This window comes from Thamnophis sirtalis, unplaced genomic scaffold (assembly GCF_051295495.1).
Source record: "Thamnophis sirtalis isolate CommonGarterSnake01/CBP01778 unplaced genomic scaffold, rThaSir2_p1.2 scaffold_3, whole genome shotgun sequence".
Taxonomy (NCBI): Eukaryota; Metazoa; Chordata; class Lepidosauria; order Squamata; family Natricidae; genus Thamnophis; species Thamnophis sirtalis.
The window spans coordinates 157,006,580-157,024,943 of record NW_028261383.1 but is presented as its reverse complement, the minus strand read 5'-3'; the positions used below and the strand labels follow the sequence as shown (position 1 = coordinate 157,024,943).

General features: G+C 40.5%; 2 protein-coding genes across 5 annotated transcripts; both read right to left on the bottom strand.

Moving 5' to 3' along the window:
- Positions 1 to 767: 767 nt before the first annotated feature.
- On the bottom strand, positions 768 to 12,400 carry TSFM (Ts translation elongation factor, mitochondrial). Of its 3 annotated transcripts, none has more exons than XM_087710536.1 (6): positions 12,278 to 12,400; positions 8,120 to 8,263; positions 6,672 to 6,800; positions 4,247 to 4,369; positions 2,103 to 2,187; positions 768 to 1,411 (listed from the first exon to the last, which is right to left on the bottom strand). In XM_087710536.1, the coding sequence occupies exons 2-6, from the start codon at positions 8,198 to 8,200 to the stop codon at positions 993 to 995; spliced, it is 837 nt and encodes a 278-aa protein (XP_087566662.1). In that variant the 5' UTR covers positions 8,201 to 8,263; positions 12,278 to 12,400; the 3' UTR covers positions 768 to 992. The 3 variants fall into 3 exon arrangements, with proteins under 3 accessions (XP_087566662.1, XP_013916482.2, XP_013916481.2); XM_014061007.2 differs by lacking the exon at positions 12,278 to 12,400 and adding an exon at positions 12,182 to 12,269; XM_014061006.2 differs by lacking the exon at positions 12,278 to 12,400 and adding an exon at positions 9,623 to 9,862.
- EEF1AKMT3 (EEF1A lysine methyltransferase 3) lies at positions 9,946 to 17,154 on the bottom strand. 2 transcript variants are annotated; one of them, XM_087710538.1, is made up of 3 exons: positions 17,038 to 17,154; positions 14,475 to 14,586; positions 9,946 to 13,292 (listed from the first exon to the last, which is right to left on the bottom strand). In XM_087710538.1, exons 1-3 carry the CDS (start codon positions 17,131 to 17,133, stop codon positions 12,898 to 12,900), a joined length of 603 nt encoding a protein of 200 aa, XP_087566664.1. In that variant the 5' UTR covers positions 17,134 to 17,154; the 3' UTR covers positions 9,946 to 12,897. The 2 variants fall into 2 exon arrangements, with proteins under 2 accessions (XP_087566664.1, XP_087566663.1); XM_087710537.1 differs by lacking the exon at positions 17,038 to 17,154 and adding an exon at positions 16,714 to 16,971.
- Positions 17,155 to 18,364: the final 1,210 nt, after the last annotated feature.

Genomic DNA, 18,364 nt, shown 5'->3' with positions numbered 1-18,364 from the left:
GTTGCATGTGGGTACTGAAGACGTCCGTCTTACACTGTGCAAAAGCCAGTTTCAGCATGGGTTACTAAACATATGTGTTTATCTACAACAGTGGCCCAGAAACCTGTTACGTTTGTTCAAATACTACAAACTACAGCAGGAAACAGAACACGATCTTCTATTAAAGAAGAACCATTCTTCTGGTGGACGGCAACTACAATGCCCCACCGCTACTATTCCAGACACTTTCAGGATCTGGGGCAGAGGGCGCAGGGCAAGAAAAATTTAAGACCGTAATTTACTTATTGCTACAATTGAGGATAGTTGGATCTGTGCTCGTCTAGGAAGAGGCTGCAGGAAGTTTCCAAGGGCTATGAGGAATGTCGGTTCTTCATGATTCAGCTATTTACATCAGACAATTCTTTCTCATTTAGTGTCTTCCGGATGACTGTCAGTCCTAACCTGTCACTGGCATTCAGAAAACAACATCCTTTCCTTCCCCCTCATGAATCCTTTACCCTATTTATTTTACTACTTCTTCACAAACGCACCATTAATCAGACTAATAGAGGTATTAATTACTCAGCAAAATACATATTCTGCCCCTCTGGTTTAAATATAGGCTAAAATCACATGGTGTTTGCTGACAGTAAGTTTCAAAGAATCCTACTGATTTCATTTACAGAAAATAAAGACAGATTTGTCACATTTCAGAATGCTAATGAGAACAATATGACAGGCTTGAATCAGAGGCCACAACCTCTCAGAAACTTACCATTACAATCACAGAAGGAACTCGTATTTTATTTGTGACATTAACATCTGTTTGCCATATTTTGTTGGTCACATTACGCAAAAGTTATTTCAGTGTTTCCAAAAGACATTCAAAGTTCTTCATTCTTGCCTATAGACGTAGCATTACTGGCATTACCAGCTACTTCTGTGAATCGCTCCCAAGCCCAAGCAGAACTGGGAACTAGTCTGACATTCCCAGTCTGAAAAACCAATCTTGCCTAGCTTGATTCGGACAACTCTGGATCTTCTCCACATTCGAACCGCACAAAATCCAAGACAGATATACCAGTCGGCTGAAGGAATTGTCCCAAGGAAATAGTTGGCTCCATCACATACGGCTGGGCAAGCATCTTTGTTTCAGATTCATCTCCGGGTTCGTCTTCCGCAGAGCCCACAGAGAGAGGGGCCATACCTACCACATGCTGGGCCAGTTTCCTGCTCAGTTCAGTAATGTCAGACTTTGGGTCTTCCTCCGAGGAACTGCAGATCACCATGGCACCGTATTTGCCAAATAACATGTTAGAAAGCCATGAGCTGCTTTCGGAGGGCGACCCATGTACGTAAGAGCCAATGAAGAAATTCTCAGGCACTGATATGCATGCTGCCCTCTTAACAACCATGTTCTCGCCTAGCTTGCCTTTAAAAGAAAAGGGGGGGGATTAAAAAGGGGAGGAGGAAAAACGGAGAGAACAGCATGAATCACTAAAGGTACAGAGAATGTTTCAGGGCTCACCAACATGTGGCAAAGCAACAATGTGAATAAAATGGAATATTTGAAGAGTTCCCTTAAAATTAGGATAGTAGTTTAAGAGTTGGATGTCCCCCAGATGGTGGAGACTGCACAGAGTCTCTTTAGGCCAATTACTCTTTCTCAGTCCAACTTTCCTCTCCCAGGGAAGAATAAATGAGCAGGGGCCTACATGTATGTTGCCTTGAGCTCTTGGGCAAACAGGTATATAAATACCATGTTTTCCCCAAAATAAGACTTGGTCTTATTTTAATTTTTGCTCCAAAAGATGCATAGGGGCTTATTCCCTGATTAGGTCCTGTTTTCTGGAAATACAGTAATGTATCCATCTGGTTGATGATCTTAACTGGGTCTTATTTTTGGTATAGGGCTTATATTATGAGCATCGTGAAAAACCATGGTAGGGCTTATTTTCCAGTTGGATCTTATTTTGGGAAAAACAGGGTAGATAGAATATTACATCTCTCCATCAGTCATAAATTCCATCCATTCAAAAGTAAAAGACAGTGCATGAACACAGGAAATTGTTACCAGCCCTTTCGGCCCATTGCTGGTTATTAACTGGGCACCAAACACTCACCTATCGCCAGAGCAAGTTGGTCAGTAAGCAAAGATCCCTCTGGGCCTGTCCTGAGTTGAGAAAGCTCATCAGAATTTAAGAAACGCTAGAAAACATTCAAACATGGTGTCAATAAATTTTTTTAATGGAAACCTGCTAAGTAAATCCAGAGACCAGTTCTTTTTAACGACTTGGCTGTATGCATGGCTTTTCTTCTGATGTGGTAAGGAATTTGGAATAATAAAAATGGAATAAAGAGAAAGGTGCAAACCACATCAGCAGAAAATTATCAGCAAGAAGCAGTAGTCTAATATCCCAGCAACAGCAATAAAGGGCTTCTACGCTATTTTCTTGCAGTATTTTTCTTTTATCAAACTCATCCAATTTGGCACCCACAAATACAAATAGGATCGTTGTGCTCTTACAACAAATCACATCTAGAAAGCTTAAGAAATTGCCAACTACTGGTTTGTAAGTTATTTAACTTAAAATGTATTTTTTTTTAAAGACCATCTGCAATCTAGTTAATGTAGTGCTGGGTTACAAACAAGTTATACAGTAGAACTATTTTTAAAAAAGAGTAAATAAATTTTAAACACACATAATAAGTACAACAACACTGGTGGACAAGCACTTGAGGGAGAAAAAGCCTGACTGACTTGTAGGTTCTATTCTTTTCCTATAAGGCAACATGCAATAAAACTACAGAGGATGCCTCCTTCATTCTAGCCCAGTTTCAATTCCTAATTATTATTATTATTTTTAAATAGGTAAAGGTCTCCCTCGCACATATGTGCTAGTTCTTCCTGACTCTAGGGGGTGGTGCTTATCTCCATTTCAAAGCTGAAGAGCCAGCGCTGTCCAAAGACGTCTCTGTGGTCATGTGGCCGGCATGATTAAATGCCAAAGGTGCACGGAACTCTGTTACCTTCCTAAAATGCTTGCATTTTTATGTGCTTTCGAACTGCTAGGTTGGCAGAAGCTGGGACAAATAACGTGTGCTCACTCCGTTACACTGCGTTAGGGATTCAAACTGCCAACCTTTTTGATCGACAAGCTCAGCGTCTTAGCCACTGAGTCACCGCATCCCCTATGTTTTATAGTATTTTAAAGTAAGCAAGACTTGAAATCTGTGTGTTTTGAGATACTCTTCACACAACTCAAAAAGTAAATTACTACTAGCAATAGCAATAGCAATAGCAGATTTTTATATACCGCTTCATAGGGCTTTCAGCCCTCTCTAAGCGGTTTACAGAGTCAGCATATTGCCCCCAACAACAATCCGGGTCCTCATTTTACCCACCTCGGAAGGATGGAAGGCTGAGTCAACCCTGAGCCGGTGAGATTTGAACCGCTGAACTGCTGATCTAGCAGTCAGCTGAAGTGGCCTGCAGTACTGCACTCTACCCACTGAGCCACCTCGGCTCAACTTCCCAAAATAGGGGAAAAAAACCAGATCAACTGATGTAGAAATTCTGTTTATTTTGCATCTTTGGTCCATGTACTATGCCCATCACCTCACAAAAAGATGTCAACAATGGACCATTGCCATGAAAAACAAACAAGTGATCCCTGTCCTGGAGCATAAAGTTCCTATATTTTCTGGAGAATTTTATCCACCATAAGAATAGAACATATTTAGCCTAGAAAAAAACAGAGAATGTTGGATTCATGCTAAGATGAGCCTAAACCAGGAAATGGCCTAGATTACTAGAGGTTTTCTCACAATACAGCAATAGATGAAATTGCACATAAATAAATTTCATCCATTTACTTAATAGATGCAAGACATGGGCTGCAAGGCAATTTTGCAGCAAAGTGCATTTTTTCTTCTGAAGGACTTAATACCAAAGAATCATTGCATTTTTGCAGGCGCTTCTGAGAAAGATACCTTAGTATCAGTATGGGGAATGCATACCTGTTTCTGATCAGCAATGCACTAGTTTCTTAGACTAAGTCTCATGTGCCATGCTGGCCAGGCCCCCACCTAAAAAGCTACCTTTCACATCTCCTACATTTTTAATTGCCCAACTAGAGTTTTGTTTGAAGGTGCTCCTGAAGTAACAACCAGCAAGAAGATTTAAATGCAGTGCTTTGAAACATCAATATCATTTCTTCAAAATTACCAGATATTTTTGAGCCCCAAATGTTTACATCGTTCTTACCTTAGCATATGTGTTTGACTGGTCTATGGTCTCCTTATGGTGAATCATTGTTCCAATAGCTACTTGCTGAACCAGCTGTTGAAATTTAACATTTTGGGCCACGAAATCGGTCTCGCAGTTTACCTGGCAGAAAAGCATGGCTAACTTAGAAATATCTCACCAGCAGATATATTACTAAAGAGGTTAAAATAGAGCTAGACACAAAGACTTTCCCAAAGTCAAAGCTGGGAAAAAGTGAGATCCTAAATTTTTAGAAATCTGACATTCTTCTCTTTTCCTTACCCTGTAAGAATATCCTGTATTCTAAAACTACAATGAATCAAAGCTAAATATAGCATTGTATGCAAAACAATTGATAAAATACTATTTTAGCTCTCTGTTTACTGCATGTTCAATAAGGTAAAGGTTCCCCTCGCACAGATATGCTAGTTGTTCCTGACTCTAGGGGGCGGTGTTCATCTCTGTTTCAAAGCTGAAGAGCCAGCGCTGTCCAAAGACATCTCCGTGGTCATGTGGCCGGCATGACTAAACACAGAAGGCGCATGGATACTGATATCTTCCCATCAAAGGTGGTTCCTATTTTTCTAATTGCATTTTTTACATTCTTCCAAACTGCTAGGTTGGCAGAAGCTGGGACAAGTAACGGGAGCTCACTCCGTTACATGGTGCTAGCGATTCGAACTGCTGAACTGCCAACTTTTCTGATCGACAAGCTCAATGTCTTAGCCCCTGAGCCACTGCATCCCTCAGGGATGTTCAACACCACTAGTTAATTATTAGCTGGACTTACTTTTAAAGATAGTCCCACTACTGTACGGGTTGTGCTTGTCTAAGGAGAAGTGGATGTAAAATGGCTGCTAATAGGATCATTAGTAGCTCTATTGCCTGTCCCACCCCCATCCCACCGCCAGATTAAAAAAAATGAAAACAGCTGCTAAACCATTGCAGCTATCTCTTGATCTGAGCAGCATCCTATTACAAAAACAGGATCCCAGCACTATATCACTTTATTCAATGCCAGTATTGCTCAAGAAAAACAATAAAATAAAGGGGAAAACCCAGGAAGCCATGTGTTTAAAAACCTATGACCAGTAACTGACCTATGCTTTAAGATAAATTAGACTTCCTGATATTTGAATCTGGGAAAGACCAGGAATATTTCCTGCATTACTTCAGCAGCCTCAAAAGCAAGTATTTATGTTTATAGTGTTACTCGGAGACCTAAAAGAAAGTGGCTTTTCAAAGAGAGTACTTGATTCCAAACTTATACCCAGAGAGGCTTTTCGGAATTACAGCAAACTATCATGCAAACATTCGTTTCTCTTTGTCTTTTGACAGTCTCGCTATCCCTGATCACTCGTCCTACTGACTCTGGTCAGAGAGCAATGGTGCAGAGACCCATTTCAAAGTCAAATTATCCCATTGGCAATTTGAAATAGGACATTTTGGAATTTTAGAAGCAGTCATTTAAGTTTGATACCATTCACTTTGAACTCGCTATTAGGTAAGGCAGTCCATTTTAAACACAAAAACGTTGTCTGAAATTTACGATGTAAAAAAGATGTGGAGACTCTAGAAAGAGTGCAGAGAAGAACAAAGATGATTAGGGGACTGGAGACTAAAACATATGCAGAACAGTTGCTGGAACTGGGTATGTCTAGTTTAATGAAAAGAAGGACTAGGGGAGACATGATAGCAGTGTTCCGATATCTCAGGGGCTGCCACAAAGAAGAGGGAGTCAAACTATTCTCCGAAGCACCTGAGGGTAGAACAAGAAGCAATGGGTGGAAACTAATCAAGGAGAAAAGCAACTTAGAACTGAGGAGAACTTTCCTGACAGAACAATTAATCAGTGGAACAACTTGCCTCCAGAGGTTGTGAATGCTCCAACACTGGAAGTTTTTAAGAAGTTGGATAACCATTTGTCTGAAGTGGTGTAGGATTTCCTGCCTAGGCAAGGGGTTGGACTAGAAGACCTCCAAGGTCCCTTCCAACTCTGTTATTCTATTCTATTCTAAGGTTGAATTTAGAATGAATTCTTTTAATTTAAATGGTTCAAATTTGTAAAAAATTGAAGACCCCTTCTAAAGAGACTCGTAGCCCCAAACGCCGAAGAGCACCATGTTCAAGGCAGAGCAGACCTATATGCTAAGGGGAAGCATATTCCCATATAATCATTCTTACTCCAAGCTGTTTATTGTTTAACCAATTTATATAGCTGCCCATCTGCCAAAAGGAAACTTGAACAGTGAACAACACAGAAACACAATTCAATAAAGCCACTTAAAACAGTAAACTGCACTGAGACCCTTATAAAAACATCCACCCACCCACCATCCACCCTATGCCATTTTAATAAACATTTTGGCCCCAGTGCCTGGAAGAAAACAAGGTCTTCATTCTTCAGGCCAAAGGTAAGACTCACCTCTACCATTACGGCTGAGCTTCCCTCTTGAAGCAGCCCTATGAGACCTTCTTTGGTCTTCCGCCCTTGAAGTTTCAATGCCTTGCTCCATCCCTCCTTCTTTGCTTGTTCATGCAGCCAAACTTCAGCCTTTGAAGACAAACCCCAGCATGAAATAAAATTATTTGCCCATCTATCCACCCATACATACCAATAGTTAGTCCTTGACTTACAACAGTTTATTTAATGACTGTTCAAAGCTACAACGGCATTGAAAACATTGTGACTTATGACCGTTCTTCATACTTATGACCACTGTAGCATTCCCCCATGGTCATGTAATTTACATTTGGATGCTTGACAACTGACTCACATTCATGATGGTTGCACTGTCCTGGATCATGTGATCACTTTTTGTGACCTTCTGACAAGCAAAGTCAATGAAGAAGCATCCAGATTTAAATGTCTTACTGATTTAATTGCAGTGATTCAATTAACAAATGTGTAACTAACAAATGTTAACAAATGTTTAACAACTGCAGTGATTTGCTTAACAAATGTGGCAAAGAAAGTTGTAAAATGGGGCAAAACTCATTTAACAAATTTCTCACTTAACAACATAAATTTTGGGCTCCATTGTGGTCATAAATTGAGGACCGTCTGTAGCATATATAAAGCATATATAATCCAGAAGCAAATTCAGAAAAAAACCAAAATAAATTAAACCATCAAACATCTCACAAGGGAACTACCACCCATTCTGATCAAGAGACAAACATATGTTAAATGGCTAACTTAAATAGGGCCTGAGGAACACATAAATCTTGAAAAGAATAGTGCTCAAGAGGGTAGTACCATGACAAAGAATGCCCACTTCCAATATCCCAAAGTGACATTGTTCAATTGAAGGGATATTAGATAAAAACAAATGTTTTCTCCCATTATACTTCTACAAAAGTAGTGAACAGCTCTGAACGTGTCCCTATTATAAAAATACTTTGTATGTAAAAAGTTAGAAAATCATTGAAAAGTTCCTCGGTCACATTCCAGTTTTTCCCATGTATGGATTTTCAGACTAGCAGGAATAGCAATGGATGGTTACATATCTGAGCACTCCCATTCCTGTTCACTCTTTAACAGTATAAAAGTTTGTCAGTGGCACAGAAAAGGCAATGCCAAAAATGTGATTTTATAATTTGTTTGCTTATGAAAGTATGCATGTATTCACAAGGCAAGAAGAAACAAGAGTCAGTACAGATTTAATTATTTTTACTCCAGGCTAAATTCTCCAATGTCGATCAGATTTACTGTTTTGTCAGCAAGCACAAGATTGCTGCTTTAAGACAAAATTGTACCTCAGATTTTAAAACAAGATTTTTTTGGGAAGCAGCATGTTGATAGACAGAGAAAGAATGAGAAAATGAAAAATACGAATTACAATATCATATACATGCACAAATTATTCTTACTTCTTCAATGTTATCAACATATTTTTCCAAGGCTTTCTTGCAGTTTACAAAGGAATAGCCAGTTTTCTTCCTAAGTTTCATCAGTGCTTCCTTTGCTGCCAGGGCAGGAATGCCAAGATGAAGGAAACGAGGCAAATGCCATTGCTGTATGGGGAAAAACAACAAAACCAAATGAAAAGGTTTGATACTGCCACTGACCCATCTATGGATAACAAAATTAATCAGAAGAATTAAGAGTGTGATCGCATACAGTAGAGTTCCCCTACCTTTCTGGCTTTGCCGACTGTTCGGGGGTGGGGGGGGATGGTTCTGTGTGAGTGGCGGACAAGCATGCACAGCTCCATTTGCACGTGTGACACACAAATGGAGTGTGCACGCATGTGCTTGCCCGCTGCTCATGCCACTTCCACAGCCCAGTTCTGAACAGCTCAAGGCCTGATAATGGGCCATAGATTGGGGACTTGCCATACAGACAATTGGAAATCAATTCCACTGATCTTACTAGAAATGACCTCTAGCAGAAAAACATACAGTCAGAATTCCAACTTTGACAAAGTCCCAAAGAGAATGTGCAGGTACCAATTCACCTGTAGCAAGGCTGTCTTTTGATCTGGTGAGAACATAACAGAAAAGAGATGTTCTTCTCAGATGCTGAAGAAATGAGAGGGTAGTGGATCTGGCTATTTGAGAGACCGCCTTCTGCCAATTACCTCCCTGCGTCCCATCAGATCGCATAGAGTTGGCCTCCTCCGTATTCCATCCGCCAGTCAGTGCTGACTGGCGACTACTCGGAGGAGAGCCTTCTCTGTTGCGGCTCCGACACTATGGAACAATCTCCCCGTGGAGATTCGTACCCTCACCACCGTCCAGGCCTTCCGCACAGCCCTCAAGAACTGGCTAACCCGTCAGGCCTGGGGATAAGTCTACTTTCGCCCCTCCCGAATGCTGAGTGAATGTTGAGTTTTATTGTCTAATTTACTTTGTGCACATTTCTTTTTTCGTATTGTCCTACACTCCCCTTCCTTTTTGATTGTAAGCCGCCCTGAGTCCCCTCAGGGAAAAGGGCGGCCTATAAATAAATAAAAAAACAAAAAAAAACAAAAAAAACACAAATATGTAGTCCATAATGTTAAACTGGCTTCTGAAGCATGGAAGAAACCTCTCAATTTTTCCCTACCAGCTGAACCTGAGAGTGTGGGAACAACTTTCTATTCTTTTCTTATAATGTTTGTAATAAATTATTCTGGGAAGTTTATAATACAAAATACAACACCTATAAAATCACAGTGTATTTACTAACAGGTTAAAAACTGTAACACGCGATTCCACAATAAAATATCCAACTTGTGGGAGGGGCAGGGGGGAGAGAGAGAGAGAGAGAGAGAGAGAGAGAGAGGGAGGGAGGGAGGGAGGGAGGGAGGGAGGGAAACGGGCCGCAAGCAGAACCATTGCCGGTAAACTGGCTCAAGTTCGGCATCATCTCCAGGCAGGCGCCCTTCTCACCTGCGGCACCAGAGCGCCCCTCGCTTGCAAGGAGACCAGAATGCCCCCCAGCCCCGAAACGCGCAGCATGTCGAGGACGCGAGAATTAGACGTCATCAACCCTCTACGCTATGCGACAAGGGAGAGCCGGCTTCCTAAGGGTAAAGCCCGCGCGCGCGCAGAACACTCCTTCCTTCCCTCGAAGCTGATTCGCTCTAACCCACCTAGGCGTTTCATTGGTTGAAGCAAGACGCCGCTGAGCCGTAGGGAGAGGAAGGGAGCGAGGCCGGCGTGGTGCAGGTGGTACCCCCCCCCCCAAAAAAAATTGGCAGTTTTTTAAAAGATGGACTTTAATGCTGTTTAATGATGCAAATACTTAGCGATTTACCATTTGCCGTATAGTAATTGACGGAGATTAAGTGACGTAAATAAGAAATTATTTTAGTTCAGGAAATAGTTGGCATATGACAGTTGAGAAAAAAATCCCAAGGAACCATAATATTTTCTATCCAATGCAGCAAGAATAAATATTGTTGCAGCTGTACTTCTACAATCGATATGCAATGCAGAATTTATTTACAAAATTTTAAGATAACAGTATATAAAATTCGACTGAAGCCTTGATTCCTAAATAAATAGGACACTATAGTGTTGGAAATACAAATGCACAGTGTTTGTTTACAGGCACATATAAACATCACGTTCCACTTTGTATAAGTTATTGTAAAGAGGAAGACATAGAAACATCTCAAAATGAGAAAAGGCACCATGTGTTTTAATGCACATATTATATGCTTCACTTCGCCTAGCTGGCACATTCCTGAACTTGTACTTTTAAGCAAGAACCAACCCTTGAATTCCATATCATTCTTAGGACAGTTTTATGGAACCCTGTGGATTTCAGAGGGAATTTGAGTTCGTTTCTGAGATTCTGATTAGTGGTTTAACTGCGGCCTTAATTACTACTTTGGATTGAGAGTGTGACAGCCTTGCATCACATTGTGCCTATATGGCTTGATTCCAGAGCACCCTGGTTTTCAAAGGATCTTCTAGTTAGAGATTAAATGATAAAATGTTGCTGGAAGAGGATGAAGAGCAAAATCAGGATTTTAGTCCTGGGGGGAAAAAAACTCCCTATTCTAGAAGCAGTCACTAAATTCAACAACATTGGACAATTTGTCTGTTGGGGAAGTGGGTTAAGTTGCAGCTTTGGAGGTCAGAAGTAGTGCATCTATCTTAGCCTTTCTTGGTCCCACTTTACAAGGTCCCAGAGTTCTTGGCTTTCCCCACTCCTTTTTAAGTTACATGAACCTACTGGGCAAGGGTGAAATCATGACAGCATAAGGTCAGGTGTCATAAGTGTGCTGATGATTGCTATATATTTTGACTCTTGATAAGCCAAATGATGTTATTGAGCTTCTATCTTGGGGTGTGCAGACTCTGGGGACCCAAAAGGAGAGAAACAAGCTTAGGTTCAACCTTAATAAAATTTGAGTAGCTATGGGGCTTAGACCCCACCCCAAATCTGGGGATTTTCCATCACTGGTTCATTGTATTGGATGGAATTGCATTGACCTAGGCATCATTGGTATGCAATTCAGGGATTTCTAACCTGTTTAAGGGTCAAAAAATATCCTTTTTAGAAATCCATCTTGTGCATCATTTGCATCCATACCTGGACCAGGAGGTCCTTAGGATAATCATTCATGCTTTGATCATCTTGTATTTGCACTTCTGTAATGTGTTCTATGGAGCTAACTTTGAAAAACCACACAAAGCCTATCACTGAACCAGAATGCAGCAGCAATAGGTAGGGACCACCTTGCTACACCCGAGTAAATATAACTGCACAAGCTGCATAAGCTCCTAGTAGATTTCTGCATCAATTCAAGATGCTGGTTGTTATTCTGCATGACTCAAAGTCTAGATTATTTATGGGATCATAAATAATCCATATTAATAATAAAATAAAATAATTGTTTCCAATTATTTCTGGGCCTGTTCTAAATCCTTTTCATTCAACAGTACCATCTTAGGGGATCTACAAAATATATCTTTGTTCATCCCTGTGAAACAGCAAATCATCTGAGATTCAGATGCCCTGACTCTGATGTGGATTCTTATGTTGCCCCAACTGTTATGTGCTTCAGTGTTGTTTTTAACTTGCTGTTTTTCTCACCCAGGATCGAATGTCAAAGGGGAGACATGCAATTCAAATAAATGAATAAAGTTCCCTAAGTGCAGCAGAGTCCACCTCTGTTCACCATTAGAATTATTGCATTCATATGAGCCACGATGGTGCAGTGGTTAGAATGCAGTACTGCAGGCTACTTCTGCTGGCTGCCAGCTGCCTGCAATTTGACTGTTCAAATCTCACCAGGCTCAAGGTTGACTCAGCCTTCCATCCTTCCGAGGTGGGTAAAATGAGCACTCAAATTGTTGGGGGAAATATGGTTACTCTGCAAACCGCTTAGAGAGGGCTGTAAAGCACTGTAAAGCGGTATATAAGTCTAAGTGCTATTGCTATTCTGTCTTTTGCACACAAACCATTTGATGCCTGATAGCCACTTTTGAACATACCTGCAAAAAAACAAAAACAAAATGAGCCATCCCTGAAAGCCATTTCACTCCTAGAAAATACACACTCCTAAAGACATAACTTCAGACTTCACTCACGGTCTCTTCAGGAAAAGAGGAGGAAAACAGTAGAGAGAATGGCTGTCTCCTATTGTTAAATTTTCACTGGCAATATATGCTTGGTAGGACTACTGCTGTTTCTCAGATAGGATTCCTCCTTGCAAGGTTTGCAGATCTGTTCTGACAGAAATTAGTGAGATACCAAGTTCATAATGGGACACTGTGGCTCAGTGGCTAAGACGCTGAGCTTGTCAATCAGAAAGGTCGGCAGTTCGAATCGCTAGTGCCATGTAACGGAGTGAGCTCCCGTTACTTGTCCCAGCTTCTGCCAATCTAGCAGTTCGAAAGCATGTAAAAATGCAAGTAGAAAAATAGGGACCACCTTTGGTGGGAAGGTAACAGCGTTCAATGCAACTTTGGCATTTAGTCATGCCGGCCACATGACCATGAAGATGTCTTCGGACAGCACTTGCTCTTTGGCTTTGAAACGGAGAGGAGCATTGCCCCCTAGAGTCGGGAACGACTAGCACATATGTGCGAGGGAAACCTTTACTTTTATCTTTACCAAGTTCATTCCACGCTGAATTCTCAAATCACAATGTTTGTTTTCTTTAAAGTTGGAAAATGAATGTTCTACTGTGTAGGTCCAAAGATAGTCTTTAACTAATGTAATTCTTGCTGGTCACTTTGTAGATATTAATATTCTCAGTCTCATTCCTAAAGGTGAGTTTTGTGGTGAAGTGCATAGGGAGCAGATTCTCAAAAAACAGTGCTGTGCTATGTTCCTCTCTCATTTTTGAAGACAGATAGATAATAGACTGTGCACCACATACATGCTGGAGAGTCCTTATCAGGAGTGGGTAAGTGTCCTTGAGATAGACAATATCTGCACCGAGGATGAGGTCATAATTTTGAGGAAAATCCTTGTGGTCCAGACCCCATGATAGAGCACAAACCTTGGTTCGTGCAATGCATTGTGCAGGCAAATTCCGATGGACGTTCTCCTCTATCTGCTTCAAGGCTATAGGAAGATCTGTGATGGTTACATGGCCTCCTAAAAAGAAAGAGAAAGGGAATTCTGAACAACAAAAAGCTTTCAAGGGTTTAGACCACAGGTATTATCAACAAATAACCAAATTATCTCCAGCTGTGTCAAAAACAATAATATCAATTCAGAAATATCATGATAAAGCTGCATGTTGAATTCAATAATTCCATGCATAAACAATATACCAATAAGGAACTGTGAGATTGAGTAGCATATAAATGTAATAAAAAAAAACTATGTACAGGTAATCCTCAACTTACAACAGTTCATTTAGCAATCTTCAAAGTTACAACAGCGCTACCAAAAGTCACTTTATGATCATATTTCACACTTACAACAATTGCAGTATCTTCATCATATGATAAAATTGGTTCCACCACAAATGCGGGAACAACAAAAGCGCGCCTGACTAAACCGCGGTGACAAAAGCGCGCCGACAAAACCGTGCGACGAATGAGCGATGAATTAGCCCTAAAGCGCGCCGACAAAAGCGTGCCGACAGAAGCGCGCTGTAACGTAACCCTAAACCTAACCCTAAACCTAACCCTAAACCTTACCTTAACTTAAACCGCGCTTCTGTCGGCGCGCTGTTGTCGGCGCGCTTTTGACATCGCGGTTTTAGCGCCGCGGTTTTGTCAGTGCGCTTATGACGTTCGCGCTTTTGTCGGGTCACGGATAAAACTTGGCAACTGCATGTATTTATGACATGCGGTTGTAGTGTCCCAGTCATGTGATCACCGTTTGTGACCTGACAAGTCAATGGGGAAGCCAGATTCACTTAACAACCATGTTACTAACTTGGTGAGTGCTGGTGGCACAGTGGTTAGAATGTAATATTGCAAGCTAATTCTCCCCACAGCCTAGAATTTGAGCCTGATGGGCTCAAGGTTGATTCAGGCTTCCATCCTTTCAAGGTCAGTAAAATGCAGACCCAGATTGTTGGTGGCTATATGCTGACGTTGTAAACTATACAGACAGTGCTGTAAATCACAATGGAGAGGTATATGTGCCTAAGTGTTATTGCTACTAACTTAACAGTGATTCACTTAACAGCTGTAGCAAGAAAAATTGTAAAACAGGGCAAAACTCACTTAACTATTTTGCTTAGCAACAGAAATTCTGGGGTCAATTGTGGTTGTAAGTTGAGGATTATCTTCCCTATCTTTGTCTGCAGTTAATTCAACATACCGAGAAGCGATGCGAGGATCCCGACAACACCTGTCCCAGCACCAAGCTCTATCACTTTCTTGTCCTGAAAGTTCACCTTCTTTGCTTCAAAATATTCACAGAGAGCTAGAGCCTTAAAAACAGATGAGGGAATAACATTTTGGAATGAAAAATTCAAACAAAAAAATTAACAGATCAGTCCAAATATATGAGTTATTTATGCTTCATAGACTTCTTTTGATGCGGGCACCATATTTTCTATTCTACAGAGTTTTTGTTTCCAAAGGGGCAATGTTCTAGAAATTGTTTTGAGGTATTTTGCAACTAATTATTTTTTAACATCAGTTAGTTCTTTCTATTTCATCACCCTTGTTTCATACACATCATAAGTTAACAAGTTTATTACTTGCAAATTTTATTTATCCATCATATTTCTGAGAAACAATGTTTTCCCAGAACAACTGAAACACTGAGAGTGGTGTTGCCAATTGGAAAAAGGAAGGTCTTTTTCAGGCACATCTGGGTGGCCACTGTACAATACAGAATGCTGGATGAGATGGGTCTTAGTCTAATTCAAGGGTGCTGGCTGGGGAATTCTGGAGTTTGAAGTCCACACATATTAAAGTTGCCGAGGGTTGGACATCCCAGATGTATTCTACTCAGACCTCTATTCAACACTAGCCTAGAAGGACTTGTCTTTGTTCATCCATATTCCTTGTGACTCTTCTAGGTGCTCCTTCATCTCAAGTGATCTCAACAGAGTTCATACCTAGAATGTAACAAATCTAGGAAGAATCCTATTTACCACCAAATATTATATATCGGATTGACCTTTTTCTAGATGTTTTTTTCTTGCAAGGAAAAATGTTATGATTCCTCGATGTTTACATTTTTCCAAATAAGTAATTAGAGTTGATACCTGATGTGTTCCTTATAACTAAATATATCTTGCACAAGTTTATGTACAATACAATTAACATCTTCCTCTAGCCCTCTCTCTTATTGTTCTTATTCAATTGCCTCTTCTTTCATATCTTCATCCTGGCCTTGTATTTGCTATCCAAAGAAGACACTCTTTCCTTCCTTTGGCACTTTTATCTCTGCTTATCCCTAGGTACCTGACTGTTGGCGGGTAACCATGATAATGAAAAAGTGACAGCATGCATAAATTAATGCCACGGTGTAAGCATCACTCTTTTGTCCATGCACATTAGATCCACATATGCAACTCACTGGATTTGTGTCTTCATGACATTGCAGTCCCTCTCCATTGTGCTCCCCACTGCAAACACCTATGATGCATTTTCATCTGAGATACCCTTTATCCTTAGACTTTCAGAATAGTCATATGCTTATTCAGAGATGCTAATGTGACCATTAAGATATAAATACATAAAAAGGTTAAGCAAACGTGATAGCAGGGCTTGACTTATTTATTATAATGGACTGTGCTGATTCAGATGTTATTTTAGCATTTTGATTTTTTCTTTATGTTTGTAAGTTTTCTTTTGGTTTTAAGTCTCAATCAAATAGAATAGTGTTATGAAAATACTTGCACAAACATATTAAATTGTTCTGGATTATCACATGCCAAGCACACGTATTATATTGTCTTACTTGACAAAGTTGGTAAAGTCAAGACGCAGATCTGAATATGCACTGAGAAATTAGGCAAATGATGTTCCAAAGTACATTAAGCACCCCTAAAGAAACCGATACAATTATGTTCATTCCTTGTTGTGAGTTTCTTTTGTATAATTTATACTTTCCATGTATTAACGATATGCAACCAATCCAGCTTCAAAGCTAACTCAACTGAGGAAAAGAGGTGCCAAAGGGAGTTAAATATGTGCATATAGGGTTGCCAAATCCACATTGTCCCTTTTGAAACCAGAACACTCCCATGTATTTATGTAATGAAACACAAAAAGCTTTAAATATTCATAATGAAGCTTTAAATATTCGTAATGTTTCTGTTGTTGTTGAGGCGTTACTGGTGCTTTTGTTAAAATAAATCTCCTGGGAATGATCATAAATTGTTAAGACGTGAAACTGTCCGAACTTTCTTTGTTCTGCCAACTACTTATACATGCATAAAGGATCTGCTTGAACTAGCAGCGCCATCTCGACCATTAAAGGAGGAGAATATTTTGTAGCTCAGGGTTGAAATGAGGGCTCCTTGGTGCTCTCTTGCAACCCGAGCTCAGAGAGCATCAAAGACCCTTCAATCTCGACCGTCCCAGGATGGACTAGCGCTCACCGCCTCCCAGACCGGAGCAGCTACTCCCAGCCGCGCCCCGTGGTACTGCGTGATGCTCAGCTCGTGCCCACAGAGCCGGTACCGGGTCTGCACAGGAAAAGCATCAGCAAACAACTCCAGTTCCTGCGGAAACACCGACTCTAAACCCACTTCCACGTCGCCTGCAAACACCAGCGCCGCCATCTTTCCAAGTTTTTCCTGGGGGGGGAGGGGCGGGTAGCACAGAACGTCCGGGAACAGCTGGCGTACCCTATTCTGATTGGACGGGAGGGACAGCGCCTCTAATCGTTACTGGATCTCAATGGGAAAGGGGGAGGAGCTTACTCTTGCTGAGTTTCTCCACGTGATTTGTTTTCGTGGCGGGTGTTTACTTTGGTTCCACTCGAAATGAGCGACAGATCGCAGGTGTTCCTTAGACATCCCGAAGATTTAATCTCAGGGCTACCAGATCGGTGCCAAAAACAAAAAACAAAAACGCAGACGAATATTAGATGGGAACGAAGATAGTGAAGATCATCTGGCCATTCTGTTAATGCGGAATCAAAATACTTATTACATAGAACAGCATTGTCTCTGATGAGGAAAGCATTTCCACACGTTGGTAGCAGGGGCTAAAGAATCTTGACATAACTTTTCCTTCTGACAACTACCTGAACAAATAAGATCAAAGTAAATTACTCTGCTATTGAAACCAAGGAAGTCGTTATTCAGAATGCAACACTGCATACGTTCCCCACCCACCACCCTGGGGTAACAATAACATTTACTTCTAAAACATCTATATATAAGATCATACAGGGTATTTGCATCCCTGGATGTCTTTTCTTTGTTTTATTGAAAAACAGGGCTATTTTTATATTTGGTACCCTCAGAAATTCTTAAGAGTCATTATGACCAGCAATATTATTATTTTTCTGTAAAATAGTCTGATGCTCTGCAAACATTTGGGAGGGGGATTCAAATAGTCACTATGCAAGAAACTTGATGCAGCTGTTAATTACAAAAACACTTGTCCAAAAATATTCAACAGGGAGGAGACTCAGAGGAATATCAGTGATTAACCCTGCCAGAACGCTAGGTTTGGGTAGTTGCCCAAGGAATACTAGTCCAAATAATCTCACTGAACATTTCTCACTTAATTCACTGTAACAAGTAAGTGTGTAAAATCACAGCTTTAGTCATGATTACAGTAAGTTGGCTGGGCCCAAAATGTAATACAAATGTTTTGCTAAACACCATGGCTGTCACTATAAAGGAAAGGCAGAATAGAAATCCAGCTAATAAACAGTAACAAATCTATAAATTGTATCAAAACAAGGACAGTTTCTCTCCTCCAAAATCTTGCTTTCATTAATGCATATTTTCTTTTTGGCAAATGTACTAGTTTATCCATTATACTATTACATGTGCTGTATTAGGCAACATATAATGTAAGTCATGGCAATAATTCACACAAACATACACTTACCTTTAGTCCTCAATGTCCTACTTGCTTATTTTCATGAAATTTTTGGCTTGGAGCCTGCAGAAGTACCCTACCATTGGCAACCCTGCTCTCTAGCGTCATTCTATGCGTTTGACTAGTAAAATAATAACGCTGTTGCTAGCTGATTTATGAGGTCCCAAAGGATCAGAAGGACATTCTGTGTTC

What these genes read in the sequence shown, in the direction of transcription:
- TSFM (XM_014061006.2), bottom strand. Translation starts at nt 9,718, where the DNA reads ATGACGTCTAATTCTCGCGTCCTCGACATGCTGCGCGTTTCGGGGCTG. An exon ending in GGGGCGCTCTGGTGCCGCAG is followed by an intron (nt 8,264 to 9,622) that starts GTGAGAAGGGCG and finishes TTCCCCATACAG; the next exon opens with CAATGGCATTTGCCTCGTTT. An exon ending in CCAACTTGCTCTGGCGATAG is followed by an intron (nt 1,412 to 2,102) that starts GTGAGTGTTTGG and finishes TTTCTTTTAAAG; the next exon opens with GCAAGCTAGGCGAGAACATG.
- EEF1AKMT3 (XM_087710537.1), bottom strand. Translation starts at nt 16,896, where the DNA reads ATGGCGGCGCTGGTGTTTGCAGGCGACGTGGAAGTGGGTTTAGAGTCG. An exon ending in CTGCTCCGGTCTGGGAGGCG is followed by an intron (nt 14,587 to 16,713) that starts GTGAGCGCTAGT and finishes TCTGTTTTTAAG; the next exon opens with GCTCTAGCTCTCTGTGAATA. An exon ending in GATCCTCGCATCGCTTCTCG is followed by an intron (nt 13,293 to 14,474) that starts GTATGTTGAATT and finishes CTTTCTTTTTAG; the next exon opens with GAGGCCATGTAACCATCACA.